Source organism: Solanum pennellii, chromosome 7, assembly GCF_001406875.1.
Source record: "Solanum pennellii chromosome 7, SPENNV200".
In the NCBI taxonomy this organism is placed as follows: domain Eukaryota; kingdom Viridiplantae; phylum Streptophyta; class Magnoliopsida; order Solanales; family Solanaceae; genus Solanum; species Solanum pennellii.
In genome coordinates, this window is record NC_028643.1 from 280,069 (window position 1) to 295,266 (window position 15,198).

General features: G+C 29.9%; 1 protein-coding gene across 1 annotated transcript; it reads left to right on the forward strand.

The window, feature by feature from the left end:
• On the forward strand, positions 1 to 6,539 carry LOC107024227 (alpha/beta hydrolase domain-containing protein 17B-like). Its single transcript, XM_015225168.2, has 5 exons — positions 1 to 516; positions 1,627 to 1,663; positions 1,851 to 2,087; positions 2,179 to 2,226; positions 5,845 to 6,539. The coding sequence occupies exons 1-5, from the start codon at positions 218 to 220 to the stop codon at positions 6,109 to 6,111; spliced, it is 888 nt and encodes a 295-aa protein (XP_015080654.1). The 5' UTR covers positions 1 to 217; the 3' UTR covers positions 6,112 to 6,539.
• Positions 6,540 to 15,198: the final 8,659 nt, after the last annotated feature.

The following is a 15,198-nucleotide window of genomic DNA, read 5'->3' on the forward strand; positions in this document are numbered from 1 at the left end:
TCTTCCTTTCTGGGGCTTTGTTTCCCTAATACCCACATCCCGCTTAGATCGGATCTTTCTCAAACAATTATCAACAAACCCAAAAAACAGAGAACAAAAAAAAAAAATCATATCCAAAAAAAAAAAAAAAAAAAGCTTTTTCTCTGATTTTTTCAACAGAAATTCTTGAACTTTTATTTTTTTGGTCAATTTGATGGCCTAAATCTTAATTAGGAAAATGGGGAATGTAACAGCAGGTGTAGCTGCAAAATTTGCATTTTTTCCACCAGAGCCACCAACATATGAAGTATTTAAAGATGAAGATGGAAGGGTTTGTTTTAGTGGAATAACAGCTGATAAGAATGTAAATGTTCATTTGTTAGATACAAAAGGTGGTAATAAAATTGTAGCTACTTTTTGGAAACATCCATCTGGCAGATTTACACTTCTTTATTCACATGGAAATGCTGCTGATTTGGGACAAATGATTGATCTTTTTGTTGAGCTTAGAGCTCATCTTCGTGTTAATATTATGTGGTATGTTTTTGTCCATCTTTTTTGTTTGTTTTTTTTAAAAAAAATGTTTCATGGGGTCTATTGTTTTTGATAGTATTGCTAATGGTTGTTATAAAGTTTTGATCTTTACTTGTTTTCCTGTATATTGCTTCTGGCTAATATGTTCTTTGTTGACCCGTTTGTTGAGCTTATAGATTATTCTACTTTCTTTTTTTGTTTTGGTGTAATGGGGTGTTTCTTGTTTTTGATAGTATTGCTAATGGTTTTTATAAAGTTTTGACCTTTACTTGTTTTCTTGTATATTGCTTCTGCCTAATATGTTCTTTGTTGACCTGTTTGTTGAGCTTATAGATGATTCCTCTTTCTTTTTTTTGTTTTGGGGTAATGGGGTGTTTCTTTTTGTTTTTTTGGTTTGAGGGTGTTTTTAGAATATTTGATTTCATGGTTTTTGATTGTATTGCTAATGATTGTTGTAAAGTTGTGATCTTTATTTTGATTTCTTGTATATTGCTTCTGCCTAATAATATGTGCTATGTTACCTTTTATTGATAATATTCTTCTTCTGTTTTTTCTTTTCTGATCCCTTTCTGTTTTGGGGTTGTGGGGTGTTTTCTTTTCTGGTTTGGGGGGTGTTTTTAGGATAATTTATTTCATGGGGTTTCTTCCTTTTTGATTGTATTGCTAATGGTTGTTGTAAAGTTTTGATCTTTACTTTGTTTTCTTGTATTGCTTCTGCCTAATATTATGTGCTATGTTTCTTTTTATTGATAATATTCTCTTTTTCTTTGTCTCCCTTATGTTTTGGGGTTGTGTGGTATTTTTAGGATAAATGATTTCACGGGGTTGCTTGTTTTTGATAGTATTGTCCATGGTTGTTCCAAAGTTTGATCTTTACTTTGATTTGTGGTATATTGCTTCTGCCTAATATATTCTTGTTCTAATTCTGTGTATGAACTCTCTGTATTTTCTTGGTTTCTGAACTCTTTAATATGTCGTTCCTAAACTAACATGATTTTTGTAGTCGCATTAACACTGTAACATCGTGCAATTACAATTCTTGAAAGTTCTGTTATTTTGCTATAATCTCCTTTGCCTTTGGCATTGATGTCATGTTTGTGTGCTGGATTGCAGCTATGATTACACGGGATATGGTGGATCTTCAGGTAAGGTAAGCAAATTATCATGCTAACTTCCATTTCTAACAACAATTGGCATCATATCGATGATCTATCTCGTCAGCACGATGATGCCAATAAAACAGTATCATCGTGCACTTGTGTTCATTTTCTTTTGCTTCTCTTCTCTTGCCTTCTGAGTTTTGTCTCCAAACATTGATGTCTGTTTACGTCTATCAGCCATCTGAGTTCAACACGTACCACGACATAGAAGCTGTCTATAATTGTTTGAAGAGCGAATACAGCATTAAGCAGGAGGATATCATCCTATATGGACAATCTGTTGGCAGTGGGCCGACACTACACTTGGCATCTCGCTTACAGAGGTTAAGAGCCATTGTTCTTCATAGCGCTATACTTTCAGGAATACGAGTTCTATATCCTGTCAAGATGACATTCTGGTTTGACATTTTCAAAGTAAGTATTTTCTTATTTTTTTTCCATCTAATTCTTCTGCTTGATTTATTGTGACAAAGCACCATGTTAACAAATCTCTTTCATTTTGCAGAATATAGACAAAATACAAAAAGTCAGCTGCCCGGTTTTAGTGATCCATGTAAGAAACATCTATTTCTAGATACTTTTACATTTTTTTCTGCTGTTGAAACAGCCTCTTGCAATGTAAGGTTGCATCGAGTAGACCCTTGTGGTCTGGCCCTTCCCCAAACCCCACACATAGGGGGTGCTTAGTGCATTAGGCTGCCCTTTTTGTTCTTTAAACTTCTATCTATTATTCACAAAAAAGTATGCTTCTTTATGTTCTTCATTCTTCAAATTTTCTTCATTAGATATGTCTTCCCAACATTCCAACTTCTAAGAGAATGGTATGATAGAGGACTAGGAAGATGTAAGTTGTAACGCATAAAACTTGAAGAATGAAGAACATAAAGGCACATTTCGTAAACGGATATAAGACCACCTTTCTCATATGGTAGTAAATATGAGCCTCTAAGATCCACAAGATAAGTGTTACAGATCCGGATATTAAGATGGATGTACAATCTTACAAGATTAGACTGGATGAAAAATGATCACACTGACAAAAAGGTGCTAGTATTATTGATAGAGGATGATATGAGATGAAGTTATTTGATATGGTTCGGACATTCCGTAATGTTTTGTGTAGAGCTCCCAATGCACTCTTATGTTAGATGCAAAAACATGGTATATGTAACATCGCATGGAAGGAAATGGTGTCAAAGCGACCTACAGTCTCTTCTTTTTTTTGGTTTCCCACCTGGTGTCCGGTACCCACATAGGAGTTTGACTAAATTCGGATTTACGCCGGGAAGTTCACATTGAGGGGTAAAGCGCTCTCTAACAAAAGCGACTCCGAACCCCAGGGGACTTGAAACCAAGACCTCTCAAAATACATACAAATCTAGAAAAAAATGACAAAATAGCCAACATTGACTAGTTGGCTTTAAGGCTAAGTCAGGATACTATTTCATTAAACTTGGTATTGTAGGAGTCTTTTTATTCTAGAGATTTGTTTGTCAGTGGAAGATGTAGAGAAATTCTAGTGCTAGAGAACTCCAAAGTATTGAGTATTGGAATAAAATGGGTCCAGATAGAGTGATGGATTATGAGAATCAATTACATACTCCAGCTAACTTGGAGTTGCAGACATAGCACTTCTAGTTATTCTTTTCTTTCAAAATGATGCCAATCTCTTGTACAAAAGCCTGTCAACCACCTGTGTTGTTGCTTTGGTTTTGATTACATACTAGTAAATCTTATCAAGATAGAAGTCTTAAGGAATTTTTTTTGGTACGTATAATTATTACTAATCAGACTAAAGTTGGTTTAAAAAAAAAAGAAAAATGATTTTCTGGAGACTAGTTCTTTTCTAGTTTCCTTTGGTTCAAAACAAACAACGACATACCTAGTGTAATCCCACACGTGAGATTTGGGTAGGTTAGTGTGTACGCTTATTAGTTATTGTCTTGATCTTTAGAATCAAGTTCTTCATGTAAAATAGTAGACATGCGTGAAACGAAGTTGCTAACAGTTTCAGCCAAAACCGGAGGTGCATCCAAGTGTTTGTGTAGCATTTATGTCACTCAACAACTGAAGGTTCCGTTTGATTCTGGAAGCTTATATCATTGGTCTGGCACAATTCCCAAACTATGGGTGATTTGTACTGAACATGTCAATAATACTTGTGATGATCTTTTCTGTCAACGTCCAATAGTGGACCATTTCAAACTTCCCTTCCCAATATTGTCTCCTTTAAAGATCTTGTTCTTAGAAGACCCTTATAGATATGAGTTTACAAGGAAAATAATCCACAATATTGCATCTAATTCACTTCAAAACCAACTTCTTTTGCTCATTACTGGTCTTTTCTTTCAACCAACCTTTTTGATATAAAATAAAGAGAGGCAAGGATTGCATACTAAGATAATTATTTGGAATGAAGTATGTCGTCTTTTGGATCTCTCCACTCGCAAGCTTAGAGGTTTGCAGATAAATGAATGAACATATCTCTCAGCTTCACTAGCTTACATGATTTCTTAGTCCTTTTATTCAAAATTCTGGCCAACTTACAACTCTATGCTTCTAATCACGAGTATCTTTTTATACTTGTCATCTCTCCGTAGCGCTAAGTAGAATCCTACAATGGTTGATGTTATTATTCTTATATAGGAAGCTATGTAAAAGTTTATGGAGCACACTGCAGAACCTGATTAGAAAAGAGTATTACACTATGCATATTGCCAAAAATTTCTTTATTTCCTTGGTCCTCGGCCACTCATAATGACTTGTTTCACTGAAATTGTTTAGTACAGATACTCTGAAAGTCCAGAGTATCCATGACCTGACATGACACGCTGTGAGCACGAAATGAAAATACTTGTCAAATTTTATTGAAAACGAGATACGGACATCTCTGCTCTGTTGTCAACATGTCACATTAGGTGACTTCGATATTGTCAGAGTAAAAATTAGGATATTTGAATTTTATGTTGCAAGATATGGCATATTAAGAAATAAAGATGACAAGGTAAATCAAGCAGGAAATTCTTCCTCGGTAAATGACAGAACATGCCTCGGTTTGTCCAAGATAACAATGTAAAACAACAACATTACCCAGTGTAATCCCACAAGTGGAGTCTAGGGAGGGTAGGATGTATTCAGACCTTACTTTTATCTTTGTGAGGTAGGGAGGCTATTTCTGATAGACCCTCGGCTCAAAAGAGAAGTCATTGAGGCAGAGTCGCAAGAAAAATATGATAGAAAAATTGAAAGATACAAAGCAAATGAAGCAACAAATAGTTGTAAACATTGAAGAAAAGCAACTATGTGATTACTATATAATGCTCTACTAATGTGGGAAAGAGGAGAGGGACTGATCCAACATGACAATGTAAACAAGTTATTTTTCTCTTTAGCTGGAAAAATTCTCATTTCCCTATATTTTTTGAGAAATCTCGTGTCTGCTCATTAGTGTATTGTCTTATGCACAGACAGTTTTAAGTTCCGTCTGGTGGGAAATAATGAGACTAAGAAAATTAAACAGTTAACTGAGTCCATATTCATGAACTGTCAAATGAGAGAGCTTTTGGATGAACCTTAGAAGCTATAGTTCAGAAGGATACTAATGCTTGGGTAAGGATATTAATGAAAAGCAATAGTGATAGTTTAACTGAATCCTTGACGGGTTATCGGAGGATACAGAACAGAAGAAGATGTGTCACTGGAAGTTCGTACCTGAATTTCTCAAAAGATGCTGCCTGCTTACTTGATCATCCTTGTAACATATTTGAAATTGTTACAGGGAAGGATCTCCTACACAAGTAAAATCAGAATTACTTGTTTAATATACGCTCATGCGTTTCTACAGATCAATTAATCACTATCTACTATCGTGACTTATTGTAAAACACCACTAGTCATTGATGTGTAGTGAAGTTGGTTATAATGCTTCTGTTCTCAAAAAGTCATCGATATCACCCTCTAAAATTTCATTATATTTCGTTCTTATGTGCTTCATTAAACCTTTTTGCTCCATCTAGAATGCAAAAGTTTTGAACTCTATGTAATAGTCAGTAATAAAATTTTAGTTCATCGCGCTATTTATTTGTTTTTTCCGCTTAACCTAGCTGTAGAAGTTCCGATAAGGGATTAGCTCGTTTACTTCCTGCACTAAAATTCCCAATTTCATTTGCAGGGTACATCAGATGAAGTTGTTGACTTTTCACATGGTAAGCGTTTGTGGGAACTTGCCAAAGAGAAATATGATCCGTTATGGGTCGAAGGTGGGGGACATTGTAATTTAGAGACATTTCCCGAGTACATCAAGCACATGCGCAAATTCGTTAATGCAATGGAGAAACACTCGTTTTCTAAACGAAACAAAGGACGGCTTTCTCAAACCCCGAGTATAGCTGAATCCAAACACAATAGATGCTTAAGATTTGGTAAGAGACAAAAATGATTTGCTCTAAGCTAGTTTGCTAAGAAATGCTGCACAGCATCAAGAAACAAAAGGTCCGCGTTAATTGCAGCAACATAACTGATTCAAGAAACTGTTTGTTCTAACACCCATGTTACCAACTCAAAGATCGAGCTGCAGAGCAATGTAGCACAGGTAAGATTTGGCCAGTCCATTAACGTGATTAGTTTATGCGTTGGACAAGAACATAGTTGACTTGTCTGTTAAATGTAACTGTGTGTATTATCCCAGAAAAAGATTATGGTTAGAACTTTGTATTGAACTCTCTGTACAATTAGGATTCTCAGTGTTTTATGTAGAGATTAAAGTTTCTTGGCAATAGAGATGCAAATTTATTTGCTGTGTATAGTCTACTCTCTCCGCTTCAATCTATTTGTCTTACTGTCCTTTTTAGTTTGTTTCATAAAGAACATATCTTTCCTTTTTTAGCAACTAGTTAATTTCAACTTTTCACATGAATGATTAAATTGCATTTTCGTAATACTTTATGTATCTTTAGTTAAGACCTAAAGATTATATGTATACATTTCTTAAACTTCGTGTTAAGTGCTTGAATCCTTTTTATCTTGTAAGTTGTATCGTTGATTTTTTATTTATTATTTTGTGTGTTTTGTATTTCACTATTAAATCTCCAAGTATAGGCTGCAGATTCATTGTACATATGAATATTCTCCTTGAAATTCTGTGTTAGTACATGCATCTGCCTGTGTGAAACTGAAATCTTTAGTTTGTGTATGATGAAGTATTAGTAAAATTAGTGCTTCCATAAAGAATTCCATCCAAATATTTTATGGATTTAAGTTATATACACAGATATTATAAATAATTTTCACGCCATCATTTTGGCGTTATCATACACATGCAATACTAGTGTCTTCATAAGAACTCTATGGCGAGATGCTAAGGGCTAGGTGAAATCAGATTAAAGATGAGAAACGGATAGGACGGACCTTATCTTTCTTTATCTAATAGAGAGAGGGACGTGAAAGTTTTAATAGCGTTATGTTATGACCGATCTTTCAACAATTCAAATGAAGTGAATCTCTATCACTTCTCATAGTCGAAATTTGTATGCAATATATTTACGGAGGTAATTTAACTTTGTTATAGGAGGCAGTTTTGTTATAATGTTTATGAAAAGTTATATATCGTAAGTTAAGTTAACCTGATGATTAGATTTTTTATATATGTTATCAATATGTGGAACTTAATTAAATTAATATCTTAATATTACTACATAATATTTTTTTTAAAAAAAAAAATGTATGCTCCAGATTGAGTGGGATTTGTTTGTTTCCCTCTTGCACATGGTAGGTTATTTAGGTCCCATTGGACATAGAGAAAAATGAATAAATAAATAATAAAACTAGCTCTATGTTATGACATCTTTGATACTCTTTTTTTTATTTTAATTCTTATGAATACTTCTTTGTACAACATTTGTAGACTTTTTTTTTTTTTTGGGTTCTTATACTGAAGAATATATTATGCCAAGAATATATTCTTTCATTGTCTGCAAATCTTAAGACATATCAATATTGTCTCCTAGTGGTATATGTAATGTTGTGAAACTTTTTTTAAAAAATGATAATGAAGAATACTATAACTTATATGATTTGTGCATTTTTATTTAATTAATTTACTTGGTTTATAATAGTCGATTCTCACTAAAGTCATACGTGAATTTATTGTTTAATTTTTACCATATTGTATTACAAAATTTGTTTACTTAAGGTGTCACTATTCTTTTTCAAGCTTATTACGGATCTATATCGATGCGTATATTTTTTTCGTCGAAGAAAAAAAATATCATAAGAACTTTTTATATATCGAAACTAATTTCATCAAATAAATCATTCAAGAATAAATTTAGTGAAGCTAATATAATTTTATTAGTCGTAAATAAAAAAATTTAACTAACCACGAGATCTAGAATCAATCTGTATCTTATCATAAAAAGTATTGTCTTGACTTCGATTATTAAAAAAATAAAAGAATTTGGATTGAGTGGGGCTTTAAAATGTTGATTTTTGTGTGTTTTATGTTTTATTCATAGTTGTATATATAACTTAAATTGTCCTTATTTCTAGATTTTAATGTCAAGTAGTTGATACTTAGAAGCATATATATACAATTATATATTTGTCTACTAATAACTTTATAATTTCAGCTAATGTGAGATAGAAGAAAGGCAATTTCCATCAAAGATTTCACATGGACAGCCATTCAATTTTATATTTATTCAACACCAAAGTTCAAAAAAACAAAATACTATAGTACTATACTATTTCTTTAGAAATGTATGGGTAATATTCTTCTAACATTCCTTGAATTTGAATTCTTTAAAATTGTATACAATAATATCATTGTTGGTAATACAAAGTCTCAAACATTTTTAAAATAAATAAATATTCTTGGACTCATGATTTTTGTACACAAAATGAAAGTGTAAAGAGAGAAATGGAGAATCAAATTACTTGTGGATGAAAATTACAATGGGATATACTCCATGTTTCAAATTATTTATCCTCAATTTTTTTAATAAAAAAATCATTTCAAATTATTTGTCATTTTAAAAGTTAAAGATACTCATTTTGTGTTTAATAATTGATTGAACACTATACAAATACCTCAATATAAACAAAGGTTATAAAAGCCTCAGTATAAATGAAGGTTGAAAAAATCCGACTGATTAATATTTTTTAAAAAAAATGTAAAAGAGAAATACGACAAATAAAGTATAACATTCTCTTGCCAGAGATATAATAGTAATAATTAATCTCTTTAATTAGCACAATTACATGGATTGATATATAGTTTAATCATTAATTTTTTAATGTTGATTTGAGAATAATTATAGTAATTGCTTTAAAACTGTCATCCACCCTAGACCAAATTATGTCACTATACAACTTTAATTAGCCAACTAATTAAGTGGATATGAATCTTTTCTTTTTATGACATTTTGGACATTGATTAAGTTCATGATGATGTTGGAATCCCTCATTAATTAAATATTATACAAATTCTCACTTAAATAACTTTTAAGTGTTAGAAGGTTGACCTAATAGAGACTAAACTAACTTTATGGATTAATCATAGGTTGAAACCTCATTTGACAGCCTAATTTCTCATTATTTTTTTATTTTTTTACTAACAAAGTTATGGCCTAGGGGTTATCTTTGTGCAATTTCTGATTAAGTAATTGTGCATTTATTAAATAATTAGGGACTTTTACATAAATTTCACTAGTTTAGGAGTTATATTATTTAGATATATTCTAGTTGCAATATTACGTATCTTATCATATTTTTATGCTTTCAAATACATTTCGATAAGTCTAGATATATGCATCTCTGAATACATGGGTCAAAATTAAGTTTAATTTGTTTTAGATACATTATATCCATGTCAATTCATATGTATATGAGATGCATAACAAAATTTGCTTCACCGCTCTCCCTTCTCACTCTCCACTCTGACATATATCTGATATCTCAGATACATGCGAATCACGCCATATACATACAAATACATGTATCTAGTGTGATTCATATGTAAATGAGATACATACAAAGTTCACTCGAATCTCTCTCTATTTTAGTGTATCTGATAGCAAAAAATATGTACCTAACTGTATATTACTCAATAGATGATAAAAAATCTTAATAAATGGTAAGATACATAAAAAAATTTAAAAGTATAGACAATAGTAATAAATGTGATAGCAAAGTATGCGTAATTATAAAAATATTTCCAATAATTAATACCTAACTATGAAAGTTAATTAAACATGGAGAGGGGGGGGGGGGGGGGAGGATACAAGAGATAAACACCCAAATACATGATAATAAATAATATATAATACATACGGGTCTTTATCTTAAAGTATATGGCAATGAACGTTCAGTAATTTTTTTTATTTTTAATTAAATATTTTAAATTTAAATCAAGAAAATAAAGACTTTTAAACATAATCTTGAGCATTAGAGAAAGTATAAATGGTTCAATTAAAAAAAACAATTTGATCAACATTTTTTTCATGTTTTTTACATTTGCAAAACATTGAAGTGGAATATGTTTTGTATGATTTGACTGAAGTGTCCTCCACTCTTCATTTTATGTGATTTAAAAAGTAGATATTTTATTCCAATTATTAAATTTTAATGGGAATATGATGTTAGCTTCCACTAAAAAAATAAAAATTAAAAAAATCAATGGCTTTTGTTGGGGTCCATTTTTAATATAGTTTTTTCTACTTCTTTTGGTAAATTGTGGCCCTACGAATCCTCAAGAATATCTCCTAAAGAAGCAAAGTTGTCATTAAACTTTAATTATTTTTAATTATTTAGTAGATTAGAAAAGCAATTACAAAATATTTAGTGTAGTCTTACTCTTATCGTAAATAAATAGAAACACTATTTTGGCAGATTCTGAACTCAAGTAAAATTTATCGAAATTAGTAAAAAGAAAAATAAAATAATGAAGAAGTCATATAAAAAATAATAAAGAAAAATAAAACAATAACAGTAGTGAAAACAAACGATATGATAATTTGAGACTAAAAATGATATTATTGAAAAAATGAAAAGGGAAACTAGTCAACCGTAAACAATTACTTATTAACCTTCTGATCTAATTCTAGATAAAAAAATCATACCCTACAACACCTTCAATATATTTGCATTATCGCTAAATTGTAAAGTATCATATTTGTTAATCACCTCCCTAATACGGATTAGAAAAGCAATAGCACAAAATTAAATATAATTGAATCACCACTAATTATTTTAAGCTCACACTAGTGGTATATATTAACACTAATCCCCTCATTTGACGTGTCATTTGCGACTTCCACATGATAATTGATTGATTAATATATAATTAGGATCTCATTCTCAATGGTGGTAACACTATAGAATAATTAGAATATAGAAAAACAATCCAAAATGTAATAAAAAACCAAGTAATTCCTATATGAAATATAATACATATGAAACAATGAAAGTATTTGAAGTATTCTTAATTGTTTCATAGTTTTAGTGAAGTGTAAATTATTTTGACAACTAAATGTGAAAGGAGAACACTTAATTTTTCATATATTTTGATTAATAATAGTTGTTCGCTGTACTAAAGATAATTATCTAATATATAATAGTTGTCTAGTTTAGAAAATTAAGATGTAATTTACATTTTGTGTCTATTGAACTTTCACTATTAAATATTATTATCATCTAACATATTTCTCAAATTATTAAATTTAATAAAACAAAGGATAATATAGTAATATTACCCTTATTATTTATTGATTCTTAAGGGGTGTGTCAAGTCAATAACGAACAATTATTGTTGAACTTTTTTCTTTTTTAATTGTAGTCAAGACATACTTTTCGACTCATTTCACTGAATATTCAAAACGTCCAACCAAATAACACGTACTAAATAACTTTGAATTAATCTCATAAGTAGCTAAACTTGATTTTTTTTTAAAAATAAAGTACAAAGGGGTGGGGTTGGGGTGGGGTGGGGGGGAGTGGGAGTTGGCTTTGATCATTATGCTATAATCATGCGTGAAATTAAGGTACACTTTGTTAATTAATTAATACTATTATTATTCGACTGACTATAAGGATAAAAGGATTGACATGATATCACTTTTATTTTGTTTTTTTTTGCAAAACAAACTCATTGTTTTATTTTATTTTTCCTCCATTACTATGATTTTATGCTTCGAAATATATTTTTTACGCTAAAATTATTAATTAAGCTTAATTAAACTCGATATCGAAGCACTAAATCGGCTCCTAAGGTTAATTAACAAAAGTACTTAATTGATATTCATGTCTTATCAAAACTTGATATTCCAATTGGTAGCTAGCTGGTACTCACCAAATATAATGATGTGTTAGTTTGGATTTCACTAAATAATACTATAATGTAAAATCGACACGTACTGAAATACTTGATAATTTTAATTTTAAATCAATTTAGATTAATTTTTTTTTAAAAAAAGGATAGTTCCAGAGATTGGGGCATCAAAGTCAATTATGTAATCTATAGAATTTGGAGCATAAAGCATCTCATATTTAATTAAAATTCATAAAAATATATAAACTAATTAAGGGGTACTGCAAACTTAAGCGATTTAATTTATCTTGATATAAATATTATTGATCAATATTACAATTTAAACCTTAATCTATAAATCACATAAAGGCCATCGGCCACACTTTAAGAAGTGCAACACGATCTATTTTAACATTAGTGTTATTTTTTTTAATCCATATAATACGTCAATGATAATATACATTTTATAATTCTACAAATGAAATTCGGGTAGGCTGAAGGTATATACCCTTGCTTCTAGCTACCTTGTGAAAGAATATGTTTCAAATTTCGATAAACCCTTATTTAGTAAAGTATATTAAAAAATAAATATGTAAAACAAATATAATAGTAAAAAAATCATAAAAATAGTAACGAATACAACCACAAATAACACTAACCAAATTTTTTTTAAAAAAAAAAAGTGAATTAAAAAAAAATGAGAAAAAAATTAAACAAGACTTTTCTTCTTCAAAGAGTTGAGAGGAATTTTGTGACATAAGCTTTCTGATTTCACAGCCTTTTGATCTAATTGTGTACAGGTGGCAGAATCTTTTAGGATCAATTTCCCAGCCCACACCTATAAAACTTTATGCGTTGTTTGGATGATTGTTACGTATTGTTTCACAATGCATTATATTTTATTTTATTGTATCATACTATATTGGTTTAATGAATATAATGTTTGATTGGATTGTGTTGTTCTTCATCGTTCATAATGTCACATATCCGTAATTTGAGTGATAAACCAGTAAAAAAATATAGGATACGAGTTAAAACTATTATAAAAAGATAGGAATTAGGATAAATGATGAAACATGAAAAAAAGAAGAGAAAATATTAAGGTGGAGATGCGATCACACCCAGTCGTTAATTTTTTTGTCATTATCTAACGATAAATTTAAACGATACGATACAATAGAAGTAAAGTAACAATCAAAACAAACATTGTATATAAACTAACAATACAATATTTCCTCTGTCCCTATATTTATTTGTCAAATATTTTCTAATTTGATTTCTCTTTTTACTTATCATTTTTAACAAATCAAGGAAGAATACTTTTTATCTAAAATGGTAAACGCACAGATATATCAAGTTAAAATTTGATAATAAAAAAACGAAAAAATATAGTAAATTTATTTTAAAAATATGTAAAAAATAAACAACTAATATAAGACGACGAACCCACATGTTGTTATTAAGGAATAGTATAAAGGGAATCTCACGCGTGGGTCCCAGTGATACCTGCTTCCAGCCAATCACAAAACGAAACGTGGAGGTATCTGTCACTTTATTGCAGTGTAGGACCTGTATAAATAAATGTGTACTCTTTGGTACTTTAGATACTTGAAACAGAAATTTTATGTGTTCAATTTTTTTTGAAAATAAAATTTTAAAATTGTATTGATTTTATTGTATTTTTGTGATTATTTTTCAAATACTATATATCTTTATTATTGTGGTTTTCGAACTAGTTTGAGTGCACATGATATTTGAACTCGATTTATTAAGATTTGGATAGATGAAAGCAATTAATTTGAATATTTGCTTCGAATCTAAGAACTCATGATTTTCAATCTAGCTCATTGACCATAATTCACATACTTGAGCGCATTATGTGTTCATAATAAATAATTGATTTGCATATAACCCTTTAGTTATGCACTTCTAGCTCTGCCGCTACTTGTCAGTCTAATAAGAAAAAGAATTCGATTAAATTATTTGACATATGAGATCCGTTGAATTCTACTAATTTGAATTTGTTTTATGTAGAAAAAGTCGCTCGCTGTCGAAAGATTATACTTTGCTATAGCTCAAATAAGAGGTTTGATATTAAGGGTTGAGGAATCTCTAAACATCTCGTCAATTACGTTGATGGTCATGAGAATGTTCTCTCTCTTTTCCTTGTTTCATGTCTAGTGCTCGACATCTGTATTGAGACGTGATAAAAATTAAATTTGCTTTAGAAAATTTCATTTTAAGGAAGTGAAAGGTGGGGTAAAACATTTACAAACACAGTATAATATTTAGAGACCGCAATTTGAACTGAAAACTTCTAATTAATAAAAATAACTCAATACTTACAAGTTACAACTCATCACAATTTTGATTAGTGAAGAAAATCTTTTAAGCACATTATAAGTAACAAATGTACATTTCTAGTCATACTAAACAATACAATGCTAAACAAATTGAAACCATAACCTATTATAATATAAGTTGGGAGAAAAATCATTGTCCAAAACTAAAATAAAATTTACAAACTTAGCTTTTATCACCTAAAAGGTACACTCCACACAAAGTCTTTCCTTTTCAAGAAGCTATTCCAAACCACCTTTTAATCAACAAGAAAAAGAAAACAAAAAATGTTAGAGAAAAAAGTATTGAGTGTTAAATAAATGGATTAAGTTTTGCCCTCTCTAATAAAAAATCTTCTTAAAAAGTTTTGGAGAAAAAATTTGACTTTATTTTGGGATCTCAAAAGCTAACACCTAAAACACTCTAATAGTCAAAAATTGTATTTAATTGCACATGTTATGGCAAATACTTTACCAGACAATAAAATTTAATAGGGAGACTTCATGTAATGACAATTCTCCTTATTTTAGGAAAAAATAAAAAATCTAATATGGCCAACTTATATGTTCTTTTAATCATAAAATATCACAGATTAATTGTTTCAATCAATTCAAATTCTTGTTATATAAGATTTATCTAAAAGCGAAATATGTTCTAACAAGAATTTTTTAATTTTTAAAATTTATATCCGAAACTTCTGATTACAAGTGAAGGGGTTTTATTTATTTCACAAGATATTACACTACTAAAAAAATATTATATTCTTACTTATTGAAGAATATTAAGTAGTTGCTCCAATAAATATTTTGAATGAATTGATATGTTATCTACTGAAATTATATATATATATATATATATATATATATATATATATATATATAT

Coding starts and splice junctions, on each gene's coding strand:
- LOC107024227 (XM_015225168.2), top strand. CDS start 218: ATGGGGAATGTAACAGCAGGTGTAGCTGCAAAATTTGCATTTTTTCCA. Junction 1,664..1,850: donor ATGGTGGATCTTCAGGTAAG/GTAAGCAAATTA, acceptor TACGTCTATCAG/CCATCTGAGTTCAACACGTA. Junction 2,227..5,844: donor GCCCGGTTTTAGTGATCCAT/GTAAGAAACATC, acceptor TTTCATTTGCAG/GGTACATCAGATGAAGTTGT.